Source organism: Loxodonta africana, chromosome 17 (genome assembly GCF_030014295.1).
Source record: "Loxodonta africana isolate mLoxAfr1 chromosome 17, mLoxAfr1.hap2, whole genome shotgun sequence".
NCBI lineage: Eukaryota > Metazoa > Chordata > Mammalia > Proboscidea > Elephantidae > Loxodonta > Loxodonta africana.
In genome coordinates this window covers 33,479,033-33,492,497 of record NC_087358.1, presented here as the reverse complement: position 1 = coordinate 33,492,497, position 13,465 = coordinate 33,479,033, and the positions used below count along the sequence as shown (strand labels likewise).

The 13,465-nt window shown below is 38.4% G+C and overlaps 1 protein-coding gene across 13 annotated transcripts in view; it reads right to left on the bottom strand.

Annotated features, from left to right (window-relative positions):
• Positions 1-13,465, bottom strand: part of KLF12 (KLF transcription factor 12) — a 502,486-nt gene that overhangs the window by 279,860 nt on the left and 209,161 nt on the right. For 7 of the 13 annotated variants that reach the window (XM_064270037.1, XM_064270039.1, XM_023547300.2 and 4 more), the window contains 2 exons: positions 2,255-2,419; positions 7-96 (listed from right to left, as the gene is read on the bottom strand). In XM_064270037.1, the coding sequence (XP_064126107.1) occupies positions 7-96; positions 2,255-2,314 (150 nt within the window). In that variant the 5' untranslated portion in view covers positions 2,315-2,419. Of the gene's footprint in view, positions 1-6; positions 97-2,254; positions 2,420-3,729; positions 8,681-13,465 lie in introns of those variants that run through there. The other 6 variants (XM_010589411.3, XM_064270044.1, XM_064270042.1 and 3 more) reach the window with 3 other exon arrangements.

Genomic DNA, 13,465 nt, shown 5'->3' with positions numbered 1-13,465 from the left:
ACTCACCCCTTGTTCAGATTCCAACAGCTCTGTTTTGACTCTGACTGCCGGCATTCCATCAAGCATTAACATTCTGTTCTCAAAGGTGTTGATATTCTGAGAGTAAAAAAAGAGAGAGGGGGAATGTCAGCTATAAAGCATTCGAGAAAGGACAAGTGGAAGAGTCTTTCTTCACTGTAGTACATTTAGTATGGCTAACCCAATTTTTTAACAATGAGGTGTAATTAAATGAGAGTATCAGCGTAACCAATTATCCCCCCAATCTGAACTTTCATTTGAAGTAATGGCCAAGAAGTTGAATTAATCACTCTGATTCTCTGACCTCTGGGTTGGAGGTCAGACTGTAATAACCTGGAATGTGGAAACCTTACATTAATTTATATGGTGCTGGAACAATTTATCATACTTTTGCAATACTGGAAGGAACTATAAGTTAGCTTCTTCTCTTCTGAAGGTTATATTTTTGCACAGGAATCCATAAAGAAAAAGATCAAATGAAAAAGTAATTTATATATGGTCACACTATTATCAAAGTCTAAATAATTTTAAAAATAAGATAATTCTAGGTACACTGAATTTGGATGTCATGACAATTCTGATCAAGTGAGAATTTCTACGTGTGTCTTGAACACCTCATGTTTTTAAAATGACCAATGTATGTCCAGGAGTGAGGCTGAATTTATAAGTTGAGGTCACAATCAAGGAATAAATAATTTGTTTTCTAATCCGGTATATGTTTAGTTCAATTTACTACTTCTTGAAAGGAAAACCTTATCTCTATTGTAGCTCAATAGGATTTTAAACCATATTTATAAAAAGCTGCAACCAAGGTTATTGTCTACTAATTTTCACTGCTTTGGGGATTTTCTGAAGTCAATAACCTATGAGAAGAGGAAGAAAGTCATAGGTCAGTGCTCACTTAGGTCAAAATCTGACTTATATTTTAAAACATGTTCAGAATGCAAACTCTGTCCTTATATCATGACTAAGAAACTGACATGATGAAATCTGGCTCTACATAAGTGTTTATTTTTGCTCAGTAAATGTAACCATGACTTTAGTGTTTTATTAAAAGAAAAAAAGTCTGCTTCTATTTATTTTGCCTAACCAAAAAAAAAAAAAAAAACCCGTTGCCGTCAAGTCGATTCCGACTCACAGCGACCCTATAGGACAGAGTAGAACTGCCCATAGAATTTCCAAGAAGTGCCTGTCAGATTTGAACAGCCGACCTTTAGGTTCACAGCTATAGCACTTAACCACTATGCCACCAGGGTTATTTTGCCTATATGGTGATAAACATTAATACATTTCTAAACTTTCAGGTTTTCACCTTTCATAAGCTGTTCTCCCACCAAACTGACAAAGAAAAAAAAAAAAATTCCCATGCCAACAAATAATAAATTAAACATTTTTATTACCAAATTATACCAACAGAGTGCAGTAGAGTGAAACTCTAATTATTTCTCATATTTCTTAACTCTTCTTTTTGTTTAACAAAAATCTCTAAGACACAAAATTTACAGGGCCTCTTATTAGAAAAAAGAAAAAGCAAATTTAACTCTAACTCAACCCAGTGCTAGAGCTCATAAATGAGCATTTTAAAATTCTACTTCCACCTAGCCTTTTAGGCAATTCACAGAAAAAAACAAATTATTTTCATGTTCTTCCCTAGAAATGTACAATATTATTAAAATTAGTAGAATAATTTTTTTTTTTTGCTTTTGACATGTCCATACTTTTTAGTGATACCACATCCTAACAGGCAGCTTAGAATAGAAGGAACTGTGATATTACCGGTCATCTAAGTTAATTTGCTCCAAACTTGAAATCCTTTCATGGAGGCCTGTGAGCTGTTTACACATCAGGCGTGAATCTCAAACCCTAATGCGTTGCTTGCCTCCATGGTTGGAAGCAGCTAGCCCTCCTTTTCACAGCAGCACCAGAATTCTACTGTAACAAAGCATCCCCTAGGCTGCTAGGCTGGTAGACAATGAAGGATGAGTTGCTATTGCTTCCTACCCTGGAGGAGGTCTTGCCCAGATGAAGAAGGAAGAAGTTGCCTTATAAGGGAGGCCCATGCTTAGAAGGGGAAAAGACAAAGAGCGATTCCAGAAAGGCAGGTTTAATGAACTGTTGGAATCTGATTAGAGGCTAATGTCCCTTTTAGTGCTTTGTAACAATTTACAGCTGATATACTTCAACCATTTTCCCACTGGTTGTGATAAACTCATTAGTTTAAAAAATGCAAGCTAACCAGAGTCTTCGAAGTTAAAAACTGACAAATTACAGAAACCTGACTGGGTCCATGTCCCATTTAGCACATTTCAATGTCCTTGTATTTTCATCCGGTTTTGTTGTTCTTGAACAATTCTACAAGTCGTAAAGTCAGGATGTACAGCTCAGCTTCATGTAAAAGTGACTAAAATAAAACACATTTGTGATTTTTTTTTTTTTTTAAAGAAATCAAGTTTTTCCTGGAACTATTTCTCTTTCCATGATTTTCCAGAATTCCTCACAGACACAATCGTAATGAACACTGTAACTAAAAACACTCACAGCTAGGGACTCAAACCTTACCTGTTAAACTCAGCTATTACAGGTTCAATCTGTCTATATGCCTGAAAGTTACAATGCTAATATATGCAAAGTATATTAATCTCTGCTTTCACAATTCTAACCCTGTTTAGCATAAGCACTGAGCATCACAGCGTGTTCCAAGCCATCCAGGAAGGAACATGTAATTATAAAGCATTGAAGATACAATCCTTGGAACAAAATACCGATAGATTTATCTCTCTAAGCTCAGATCAAATATATACACAATCTCAGAAGACTATAGACTTTAAATACGTAATAGCCTCTAATAACTTGGAATTGCTGTCACACATATCTTGCCATGATCTTAATCAAAACACATATGCTGTAGAATCAATAGTTCAATTGATTCCTGAGGTAAATTATATTACAGAATCATCAATTTTCGCATTATGATGCTCTTGTATTTATGTTGCAATATTTTGATACTATACAACCATCAAAATTATAAATTTGTGTGTGTGTCTATATATACACATATATTCACAGATTTACACACATATACTCTTATACATGTTTCATATGACTGAATTTTATCGATTAAATCAACATTTACCATTGGACTTGTTAGTTGGCTGTTGACCAGTCCCATGTACACCAGATGAAAATGGTATACTGGACGTTTCTATGTGCCAGATAAGATTTGGCAACACAGATGTCCAGCCTACAGTTAAAAGCCTCCTGGTAATGGCCATATAAGCAAAAAATGTCTTTGAGTCCAACGTCTCAAAATAATCTGAATGAAATGTGTAGCAAGAAGAATGGGCTGATTCTCAATTATTATTACTTATAAAAACATAGGAGTAACTTTCTTCCTGCCCCCATACTGCAGTCATGCTCCCTGACTATTTGCACAATTGGGGTAATAAAATGCCAACCACTCAATATTCAATAAACCTAAATTTTTTTAAAAGGGTCTCTTCACCAAAAACCAAACCTGTTGCTGTCGAATCGGTTCCAACTCACAGCAACCCTGTGGGACAGAGTAGGTTTCCAAGGCTGTAATTTTTACAGAAGTAGGCTGCCACATCTTTCTCCCAGGGAGCTGCTTGTGGGTTCGAACCACTGACCTTTCAGTTAGCAGCCAAGTGCTTAACCACTATGCCACCAGGGCTCCTTAAAAGGGTCTCTTACCAGTGGGATGCAGACGTCAAATTCTCGTAAAAAGAGCAGACTTAATGGTCTGACTGAGATTAGAAGGACCCCAGGGGTCATGGTCCCCAGACCTTCTGTTAGCCCAAGACAGGAACCATTCCCAAAGCCAACTCTTCAGACAGGGATTGGACTGGACTATGGGATAGAAAATGATAACTGGTGAAGAAATGAGCTTCTTGGATCATGTAGACATATGAGACTGTGCAGGCAGCTCCTGTCGGGAGGGGAGATGAGGGGGCAGAGAGGGTCAGAAGCTAGCTAAATGGACACGAAAATAGAGTGTGGAGGGAAGGAGTGTGCTGTCTCATTAAAAAAAAATTAGGGGGAGAAAAACTAGGAGTATATAGCAAGGTGTATATAAATTTTTATAGGAGAGACTGACTTGATTTGTAAACTTTCACTTAAAGCACAAAAAACTAAAAAAAAAAAAAAAGGTCTCTTACTAAGCCAAAAGCACCTGCTAGTATTTGACTTGCTTTCTGCAGGTACAGGACATATTCTAAATCTTCTTGTTTAGCTACCAAATCAAAAACCAAACTCGTTGCCTTAGAGTCCATTCCAACTCATAGTGACCCTATACGACAGAGTAGAACTGCCCCATAGAGTATCCAAGGAGCGCCGGGTGGAAATGAACTGCTGACCTTTTGGTTAGCAGCCACAGCACTTAACCACTATGCCACCAGGGTTTCCTGTTTAGCTACAGGTGATGAGAAACATGAATAACCTCCACCCAATCCTGAATTACCACAGACGTGGTCATTACAACATAGTGATGTAATGAACACATGTGTGGTGATTCAGGATTCACTGCACCAAGTTGGTTAAGGCACTTTCATGGCAGATTCTTAAAGGTTTATAATGCATGCATGCTGCCAGATGGTGAAAAGTATCATCCTGTGGGGACCATGTCTTATAGAGAAAGTAACAGAATCAGATTACTAGGAAAATCAGGTTTTTGCAAAAAAAAAGACATTGTAGAGAAGCCAACATCTCCCCTTACCTGATTCACCTCTACCATAACAACAAAAACCAGCAAGAGCACTTTTTTTTTTTTTTAAATCCTTATCACATATATGCAGTTCAGTCAACCAAAAGGTCGTTTCTTTGGGGAAATCAGAACTGTTTTCCGCAGACACCAAAACCTGTGCTGAAATGCAAAGAATTAATGAATTCCTTCCTCTCTTTATAAATAAGAGTTAACAAACCTAATTGATTAGAGTGATGGGTAGGTAATAGTCATCTATTGCCCTGCAACGATCACTCCAAAAGTTAGTGGCATAAAAAAACAGTCATTTTATTAGCTCAGTAACAAGCATAGTAATAATACCTAATATTTGAAATTTACTGTGTACCAGACCTTGTGCTAAGACTTGTACAAACAGATACCCATTTAATCCTCACAACAACCCAAGAGGTAGATGCTGTATTATCTGCAGATAAGGAATCTGAGACCCAGGGAGGTTAATTAAATCACCCAAGGTCACAGAATTAGTAAATGGTACAGCTGTGTTCCAAACCCAGTGAGTCTGACCCCAAGCTGAGCTCTTAACTACTACAATATATATTACTTACACACACACAAGCACACGCACGCACATTTCCTATATCACGATGGGAAAAATATGAGGGTCTTACTGGAGATCCCAACAGAAGATCTGTGTATCTCAGTAGAAGTACCTTCAGGGCTAAACTGACTTAGTCTCACAGCTTAGGAGTTTAGAAGCCCAAATTCAGGGTCCCAGCTCTAGCAGAAGGCTTTCTTTCTCTGTTGGCTCGGGGGGAAGGTCCTTGTCATCAGTATTCCCCAGTCTAGGACCTTCTTAGCACAGGGACCCCAGGTCCAAAGGATGTGTGCTCCCGGCTCTTCTTGTTTGGTGTTAATGAGGTCCTGTGATAGTTAAGATTGTGTGTCAACTTGGCTGGGCCATGATTCTCAAGTGTTTTGGTAGGTGTATAATGTGATCACTTCCCTGCTGAATTTGGTATGTGATCACCGCCATGATGGAATCTGCTGAGTGGCACCAGTGGGGGTGGGGCCTGTGGTGGCTCACCACCCCCTTAGCCTTCATTTCTCCACCCTTTGCTGCCTACTTCCTTCCTGCTTGCCTTGCCAAGGCTTTTGGCTTGGATCCAGCAGCTGTCTCTTGTCATCTGACCTTGAGCTAGCAGCTTACCTGTCGATGTTGGGATTTGTCAATCTTTACAGCCTGTGAGCAGGAGTCCTGCTCCCGGACCTGATTTTGGGTTTGCCAGTCCCTGCAGCTACATGAATTGGGAGAAACCTTGTGGTCTTGCCTGCCAATCTTGGGATTCGTCAACATTCACAGCCTGTGGGCAGTAGCCCTGCTCTCCAAACTGCCAATCTTGGGTTCGCCAGCTTCTGCAGCTGTGTGAATTGGGAGAGGCCTCTATCCTGATCCACAGACTTGGGATGTTGCAGCGTCTACAATCGAGTGAACTCTGTCCTTGATTAAATCTCTCTTTATATATTTATATGCTTTACTGGTTTTGCTTCTCTAGAGAACCCAGATTAAAATAGGTCCCCATGTCTCTCTGCTGGCTTCTCTCTTTTATATCTCAAGAGATTGACTTAAAACACAACCTAATTTTGTAAGATTGAGTCCTGCCTAATGAACATAACTGCCGCTAATCCCACCTCATTAACATCATACCCTGTGCTGGCGAGTCGATTCTGACTCATAGCGACCCTACAGTACAGAGTAGAACTGCCTCATAGAGCCTCCAAGGAGCATAGAGGTAGGATTTACTACACACAGGAAAATTCACATCAGATCACAGAATGGTTGACAATCACACATTGCTGGAAATCATAGGCCAGCCAAGTTGACACACATTTCTGGGGAACACAATTCAATCCATAACAGTCACTGAACTGAATATATAACTTCTGGTGACTATGAGTATCAACATTTTCAGGAATAGTAATAAAAGAAGTCAAATAAGCCTCTGGTTTCAATACTATTTCATTTTTCCCCCCTTAAATTAAGCTTTTAATTTATTTTGTTGGCTTGATGAGATTATACACTCCTATGGACAGCAAGGGATTTGGTTTTACCCTAGAAACATCTCATAATTAATTTAGCAAGTCAGTCCCATCCTGATTTCACCATCTAGAAAATCTATAGTAATCTTATCTGCTACTCAGTGTTTTCAAAAATATTCATATCCTTGGTGGCTTATTCAATATTTTCACAATAGTTTCATATACTTAGATGATATAGTAATTTCATCTTATACATTTTATACTCAGGGGAGATAAATTTTGGCATCATATTTAATTCATAATCACTTCAATTAAATACAAAAACATATTTCTATCTGCTCACACTGATACCTTGATCTTCTAGAGGGCATATGAATACCAAAGTACCTGAAATGGTACAAAACAAAAATCAGTTCAAAAACAGAATTTGCCATCCTACTCCAGCCCCTTATTTTTCATTCCTTTGCAGGATGGGTGAGTCGATATCATGGTAACGGCCTTATTTTATTGACAGAACTAAGAGTCAAAACTATAGACCCTTGGGGAGTGCAACTTAAATCCCCTTCAGTGGTTTCAATGATCCATATACGTATTACTCTGAAATATTTCTTTCCAGTCTCAGAACCAAAAGCCTTCTCTGAAGATCCTCATATTGAAACATAAGAAACAGTGTCTCTCATAAGAACTGGTAAATACTGTGTGTGTGTCACAGTGACTTATTTTCCCCATAGCAAAGATCATTCTATTTCCTCTCTTGGTAAAGTGCTAAATTCCCACAACAACGCGCAGTTTACGCTAATATTTTAGAAATGTCTTCTATAAAAAGAATAGTTTCTAAAACATCCATGAAAAAATGGATAGAAGTTCTTATTCAAGCTGCAAATGGTTGCTTTTCAAAAGGGCAAACAACCAACCAAAAGTGGGAGCCAAAAGTTACCAATGGCATTTTCTAAGGGCCTTGATACACTTTCAGAAATCACAACAGACACATCCCTTTGTTTATTGTGTAAAGGATTGATAAAAAGGCATCTGAGCTTCTAAATAACACTTTCTGTCCCAGCATTAATGCAAATTGTTAATGGGAAATTATTTTCATCCTTCATACTCTGAAGAGCTGCACAGACTTGGGGGTTGTGAGTTGGCCAAATCTCCCCATAAACATGCATCGAGTGCCTCTGGTGTGCTAGTCATTGTGCCAAAGTCCCCTCATTCCATTCTCACAACATTCATGAACCAAGAGGCAAGCCACAGACTTGGGGAACACGGGTGATCAGGAACCCTTTAATTAAGTGTAAAAGTGTATTTTACACTTACATATTTCAAGTAAACAAGCATATTTTACTTGGGAAATCACACGACAAGAGACCAAACCAAACCCTAAAGAGAGAGGACGAAACTTCAGTTCAGTCAGGCAGGTATGCATATACCACGAAGAGAACCTATGTGTGGAAACAGGTATCAGGGTGTCAGGATGAGCTAATAAGTGGACTTCACATCAAGTAAAGATAAGTTTTTCCTAGACCACGTCAAGAACTGCTCTCCTCCAGGCCTTTCTTTGCACATTCTGTTCCATCTTTGTTTTCACTAACCTGTTAAACTCATTGCCACCGAGTTGATTCCAACTCACGGTTACTCCATCTGTTTCAGAGTAGAACTGCTCCATAGGGTTTTCATGCATAGCGGTTAAGTGCTATGGCTGCTAACCAAAGGGTCAGCAGTTCGAATCCACCAGGCGCTCCTTGGAAACTCTACAGGGCAGTTCTACTCTGTCCTATAGGGTCGCTATGAGTCAGGATCGACTCGACGGCACTGGGTTTCTGGGAACCTATGGAAGTAGATCCTCAGGCCTTTCTTCCACAGCTCCAATGGGTGGATTAGAGCCGCCAACCTTTCGGTTAGTAATCAAGGGCAAACGATTTCAGCCACCCAGAAACCTCTGAACTCATCGGTACCTGATAAATTCTTTAATATACTAGAATGTAAGTTCCAGGAGGGCCATGGCTTTGTCTTTTTGTTCACAACTGTATCCCTATTCTCAATACTTATGGCTGTGCCTAGCATATCACATGTGCTTAGCAAATATTTCTTGGGCTAACAAAAGAAAAAATGTAGATAGATATAAGACCAATTCATTCTTCTGGTTCTAGGAGGTGATAAACTGGCAGCTGACAAACAGGAAGAAGAGCATTGGCAAAATCTTAGAGCTATGAAATTGTCCATATTTCTGAGGAGTGATAAAGAATTTGGTGTGGCTGAAGCACAGCATTCATTAAAAGAGTAATTAGAGATGAGACTAAACAGGAAATCTGGGGCCAGGTCACAAAAGGTCTTACACGTTATGGTAATTCATTTATTCATTCAGAACTTATTTCTTTAATGCCTTCTATATACTAGTTCCACCACCTATTTGTCAGTCTTTCGTACTGTGGTGGCTTGCATGTTGCTATAATGCTGGAAGCTATGCCATCTATATTTCAAACACCAGCAGGTGGACAGGTTTCAGTGGAACTTCCGGACTAAGAGAAACTAGGAAGAAAAGTCTGGTGATCTATTTCCAAAAATTGGCCAATGAAAACCCTATGGATCGCAACAGAACTCTGTCCAACACAGTGCTGGAAGATGAGTCCACTAGGTTGGAAGGCACCACAAATACATTGTGGCACCAATAATGGACTTGAGCACATCAACCGCTGTGAAGCTGGGGAAGTTTCATTCTGATGTACGTGCAATGACCATGAGTCAAAGCTGTCTCAGTGGCAACCAACAACAATGTGCTAGCTGCTAGGGGTACAAATGAACAAGCCAGAAAGACTCCTTGCCTTAACAGAATTCAAGGTAAGTGGGGAAGAAATGTGTTTGGGCATCAACCAATGATGGTGTGTTCTGAGGCTTATTAAGAAACAGAGTAACCTTTTTAAGCTTTGCGTTTAGGAAGAACACTAGAAGTCATTTGGCAAATGCTTTATAAAGACAGAAGATTTTAACCAGGATGAAAGAAAACAGGGAACCTAGGATGGAAATGGGGAGAGTGCTGACACGTTGTGGAAAATGAAATCAATGTCATGGAATACTTTATGTACAAACTAACAAATGGGAAAATAAGTTGCTCTGTAAACTTTCACATAATACACACAAAAAAAAATACATACACACACACACACACACACACATATGATTTGATTCAGAAAGGAGAGCAACCAGCTCAGTTTACCAGCATGGCCCAGGTGAGGTGGTGAGACATGAATCAAGGCAGTGGCAGTGGGAATAGAGAGAAGGAACAATACTGGAAACAGTACATAGGAAGAATGGACAGCCTTTGATGAAGGTCTAGATGCAGGAAGCGTAGTCGTAGATAGAGAAGGGAGAAGAATGCCAATGATGGCACTGATTCCCAGCTTGTACAGTAAGGTGGGGCAGGAAATCTAGTAGGAAAAGCAAATCGTATCATATTCTCCTTTTATATTCCTTTCAAGGGACTATGGTACTCTGGAATACATTTCTATTTATTTTTGCTTTGTCAAAATCTGTTAAATATAGGGGAAGATTTAAGCTGAATATGTTCATATGATAGATATCAACATAATCAAATTTATCCAAATTTGGCTGAAATAAAGAAAAAATGACAAATTATCTTCTTAGCTACATATTCAGGAAAAAAATTAACTGTTTTACTACTATTTTCCCCTGGATTTCAGTTCTACAGACTATCACAGTTAGAAAAAAAAACAGAAAAGGTTTTTTCCATTTACAAGTAATGAACACTAACATATTCATTGGTCATTTTCCTTTATGAAAAATCATTTGGATAGTAATAAAAAAAAAATCCAGAACACTGAATGGAATATGAGATAAAATCACATCACTGGTTCTTTTGTGCCTAGAGAAAAAGGAGATTACTATCAAGTATTAAGTCATTTATTTCATGTAGGAAACAAAGGAAATGATTCTTGACCTATATTTTCACCTTTCCTGCTCCACAAATGATGTCAAGTGGCTCCTTATCAAAACCCAAATGGATTATCTTTTTAAAACACTGGCAGCTTTAAGGAATAGTACTCGTTGAGAGTAAGTAAAAGAATTCAGAGGAAAAGTAAAACCCAAGTTAATTTGTTTTTTAATTATAACTACTCTAGTGAAAACCTGCTGGGATGGGGATGCTTACAGAAGGAGAGAAAAATCTTAAATTCTCTGCAGAGGCCAGAAAAATGTGTCAATTACTGAATAAGTCAACTGGGTTTTATCTTTTTCTCCAAGAAGCCATATTCTTTCCCTTCTCATATTTATAATCCCAATATATGTACCAAATATGTAATTTTATATTACTTGAAAACCCTGGGCGTGATACTGGTTTTTAGTGTATGTTTCAAAAAGGTAAAGGTAGAAAAATGACCTATATTCTTACATTGTGCAAGAAGGGTTGTCAAAGCACCTAAAAACATTACGTAGCAGCGTTTGTCTTGTTGTTTAAAGGTATATCAAAAGTAATTGTTATTAAAAGGTTATAGCAACCACCTGGAGCAACAGAGGAAGACGGAGAGTCAGAAACAGGAGGAGGATATGGACTGTGTGGCTAACTGCTTCCACATGAGACCAGAAGAACTGGATGGTGCCCGGCTACCATTACTGAACATTTTAATCAAAGATTCCATATGAGAATCCTGATCAAAAGGGGGAAAATGCAGAACAGATTTCCTAATTCTCATGCACTCTAGACTTTCTGGAGCCATGGAGGGTGAATGAACCCCTGAAATACTGCCCTCAGATAATCTTTAAAACTTATACCAAAAATATCCCCTGAAGTTAGCTTAAAACCAAACAACAATTTAGCCTAACAAAAAGGCCCTCCTTGAGCATACACTCTTTTAAGACCTATCTATATGGAATCACACTAAAAAAAAAATGAAAAATTAGACAGGAGCCTTTGGGGGCAGGGAGTTTATGTTAATGAGGGAGAACCAACTCAGAAAAGGGGAGTGAAAATGGTTGTACAACTCAAAGAATGTAATCAATGTCCCTAAATTGTATGTGTAGAAAGGGCTGAACTGGCGTATGTTTTGCTGTGGGTATTCTCAATAGCAACAAAATAAATAAAATTTAGGGGAAAAAAAAATGTGTACTGCCTGGACAGCCATGTCAGACACATCAAAAGAATGGCCGTATCTGTCCTCTCTCTTTGTTCGTCCAAACCTCTGGATCTGAAAATGCAGTGAGAAAGATACTGGCAAATGGTAACTGCACAGAACCAACTCAAAACGTAATTTCAGTTTTTCAAGGATATCCACCTTTAGATTATGATTTTTCCTGATTCCACAAATAATGTCTCTAATTGTAATAATTATACTTTATGTATAATCTAATTCCTATACAAATTTAAAATTATTATCAGCAATGCTATTAAATATTTTCATTTTACCCAAATAATATCATCTTAAAGGAGCCCTGATGGTGCAGTGGTTAAGAGCTCGGCTGCTAACCAAAAGGTCAGCAGTTCAAATCCATCAGCCACTCCTTGGACACCCTATGGGGCAGTTCTACCCTGCCCTATAGGGTTGCTATGAGTTGGAATTGACTCGACAGCAACAGGTTTTTTTAATACCATCCTCAAGAATTCTGGCTGCCTTATATATTTTTAAAAGCATTATATATTCTGTATCTGTGCTTTCTTCTGTACACTTTCATAATTGAATGGAAGTGTTAGCTTGGATAGGATATTGCCTACAAGAATGGACCTGATAGTAAGACTGCCCAGGTAAGACGGTGTTATCCACCAGCTGTGTGACTTTCTCATGGTTTCAGTGTCCTTATCTGTAAGAAGAAGAAAGCTTTCTACTGCAGAGAACTCTTTTAAGGATTCAATGAGATAATCATATGAAGTATTAATCACATTATAAGAATTTTATGAGTGTTAATATTAATTAGTAGTTCTAATAGTAGTACCAATTTCTCCCATTCTTCCCAAACTGGTTTTTAAAAATGGGTTTCCGAAACTTTTTTTTTCTTTAACTCCTTGCAGAACCAACTAAGTTTTGTGGGTTAGAATCAACATCCGGACTATTTTTACCTATATATTAAAGGTCAGCGGTTCAAACACATCAGTCACTTTGTGGGAGAAAGATGTGGAAGTCTGCCTCTATAAAGATTACAGCCTTGGAAATGCCATGGGGTAGTTGAACTCTGTGCTGTAGAGTTATTGTGAGCGACGTCTTTCCTTTTTTTTTTTAACACTTTAAAGAGGTCTTTTGCAGCAGATATGCCCAATGCAATATGTCATTTGATTTCCTGACTGCTGCTTCCAAGAGCATTGATTGTGGATCCAAGTAAAATGAAATCCTTGACAACATCAATCTTTTCTCCATTTATCATGATGTTGTTTATTGGTCCAATTGTGAGAATATTTGTTTCTTTATATTGAGGTGTAATCCATACTGAAGGCCGTAGTCTTTGATCTTCATCAGTAATTATTTCAAGTCCACTTTGCTTTCAGCAAGCAAGGTTGTGTCATCTACATATCACAGGTTTTTAATGAGTCTTTCTCCAATCCTGATGCCACGTTCTTCATATAGTCCAGCTTCTTGGATTATCTCCTCAGCGTACAGTTTGAGTATGTATGGTGAAAAGATGCAACTCTGATGCACACCTTTCCTGATTTTAAATCACTCAGTATCCCCTTGTTTTGTTCAAACTGCCTCTTATTCTATGTACAGGTTCTGT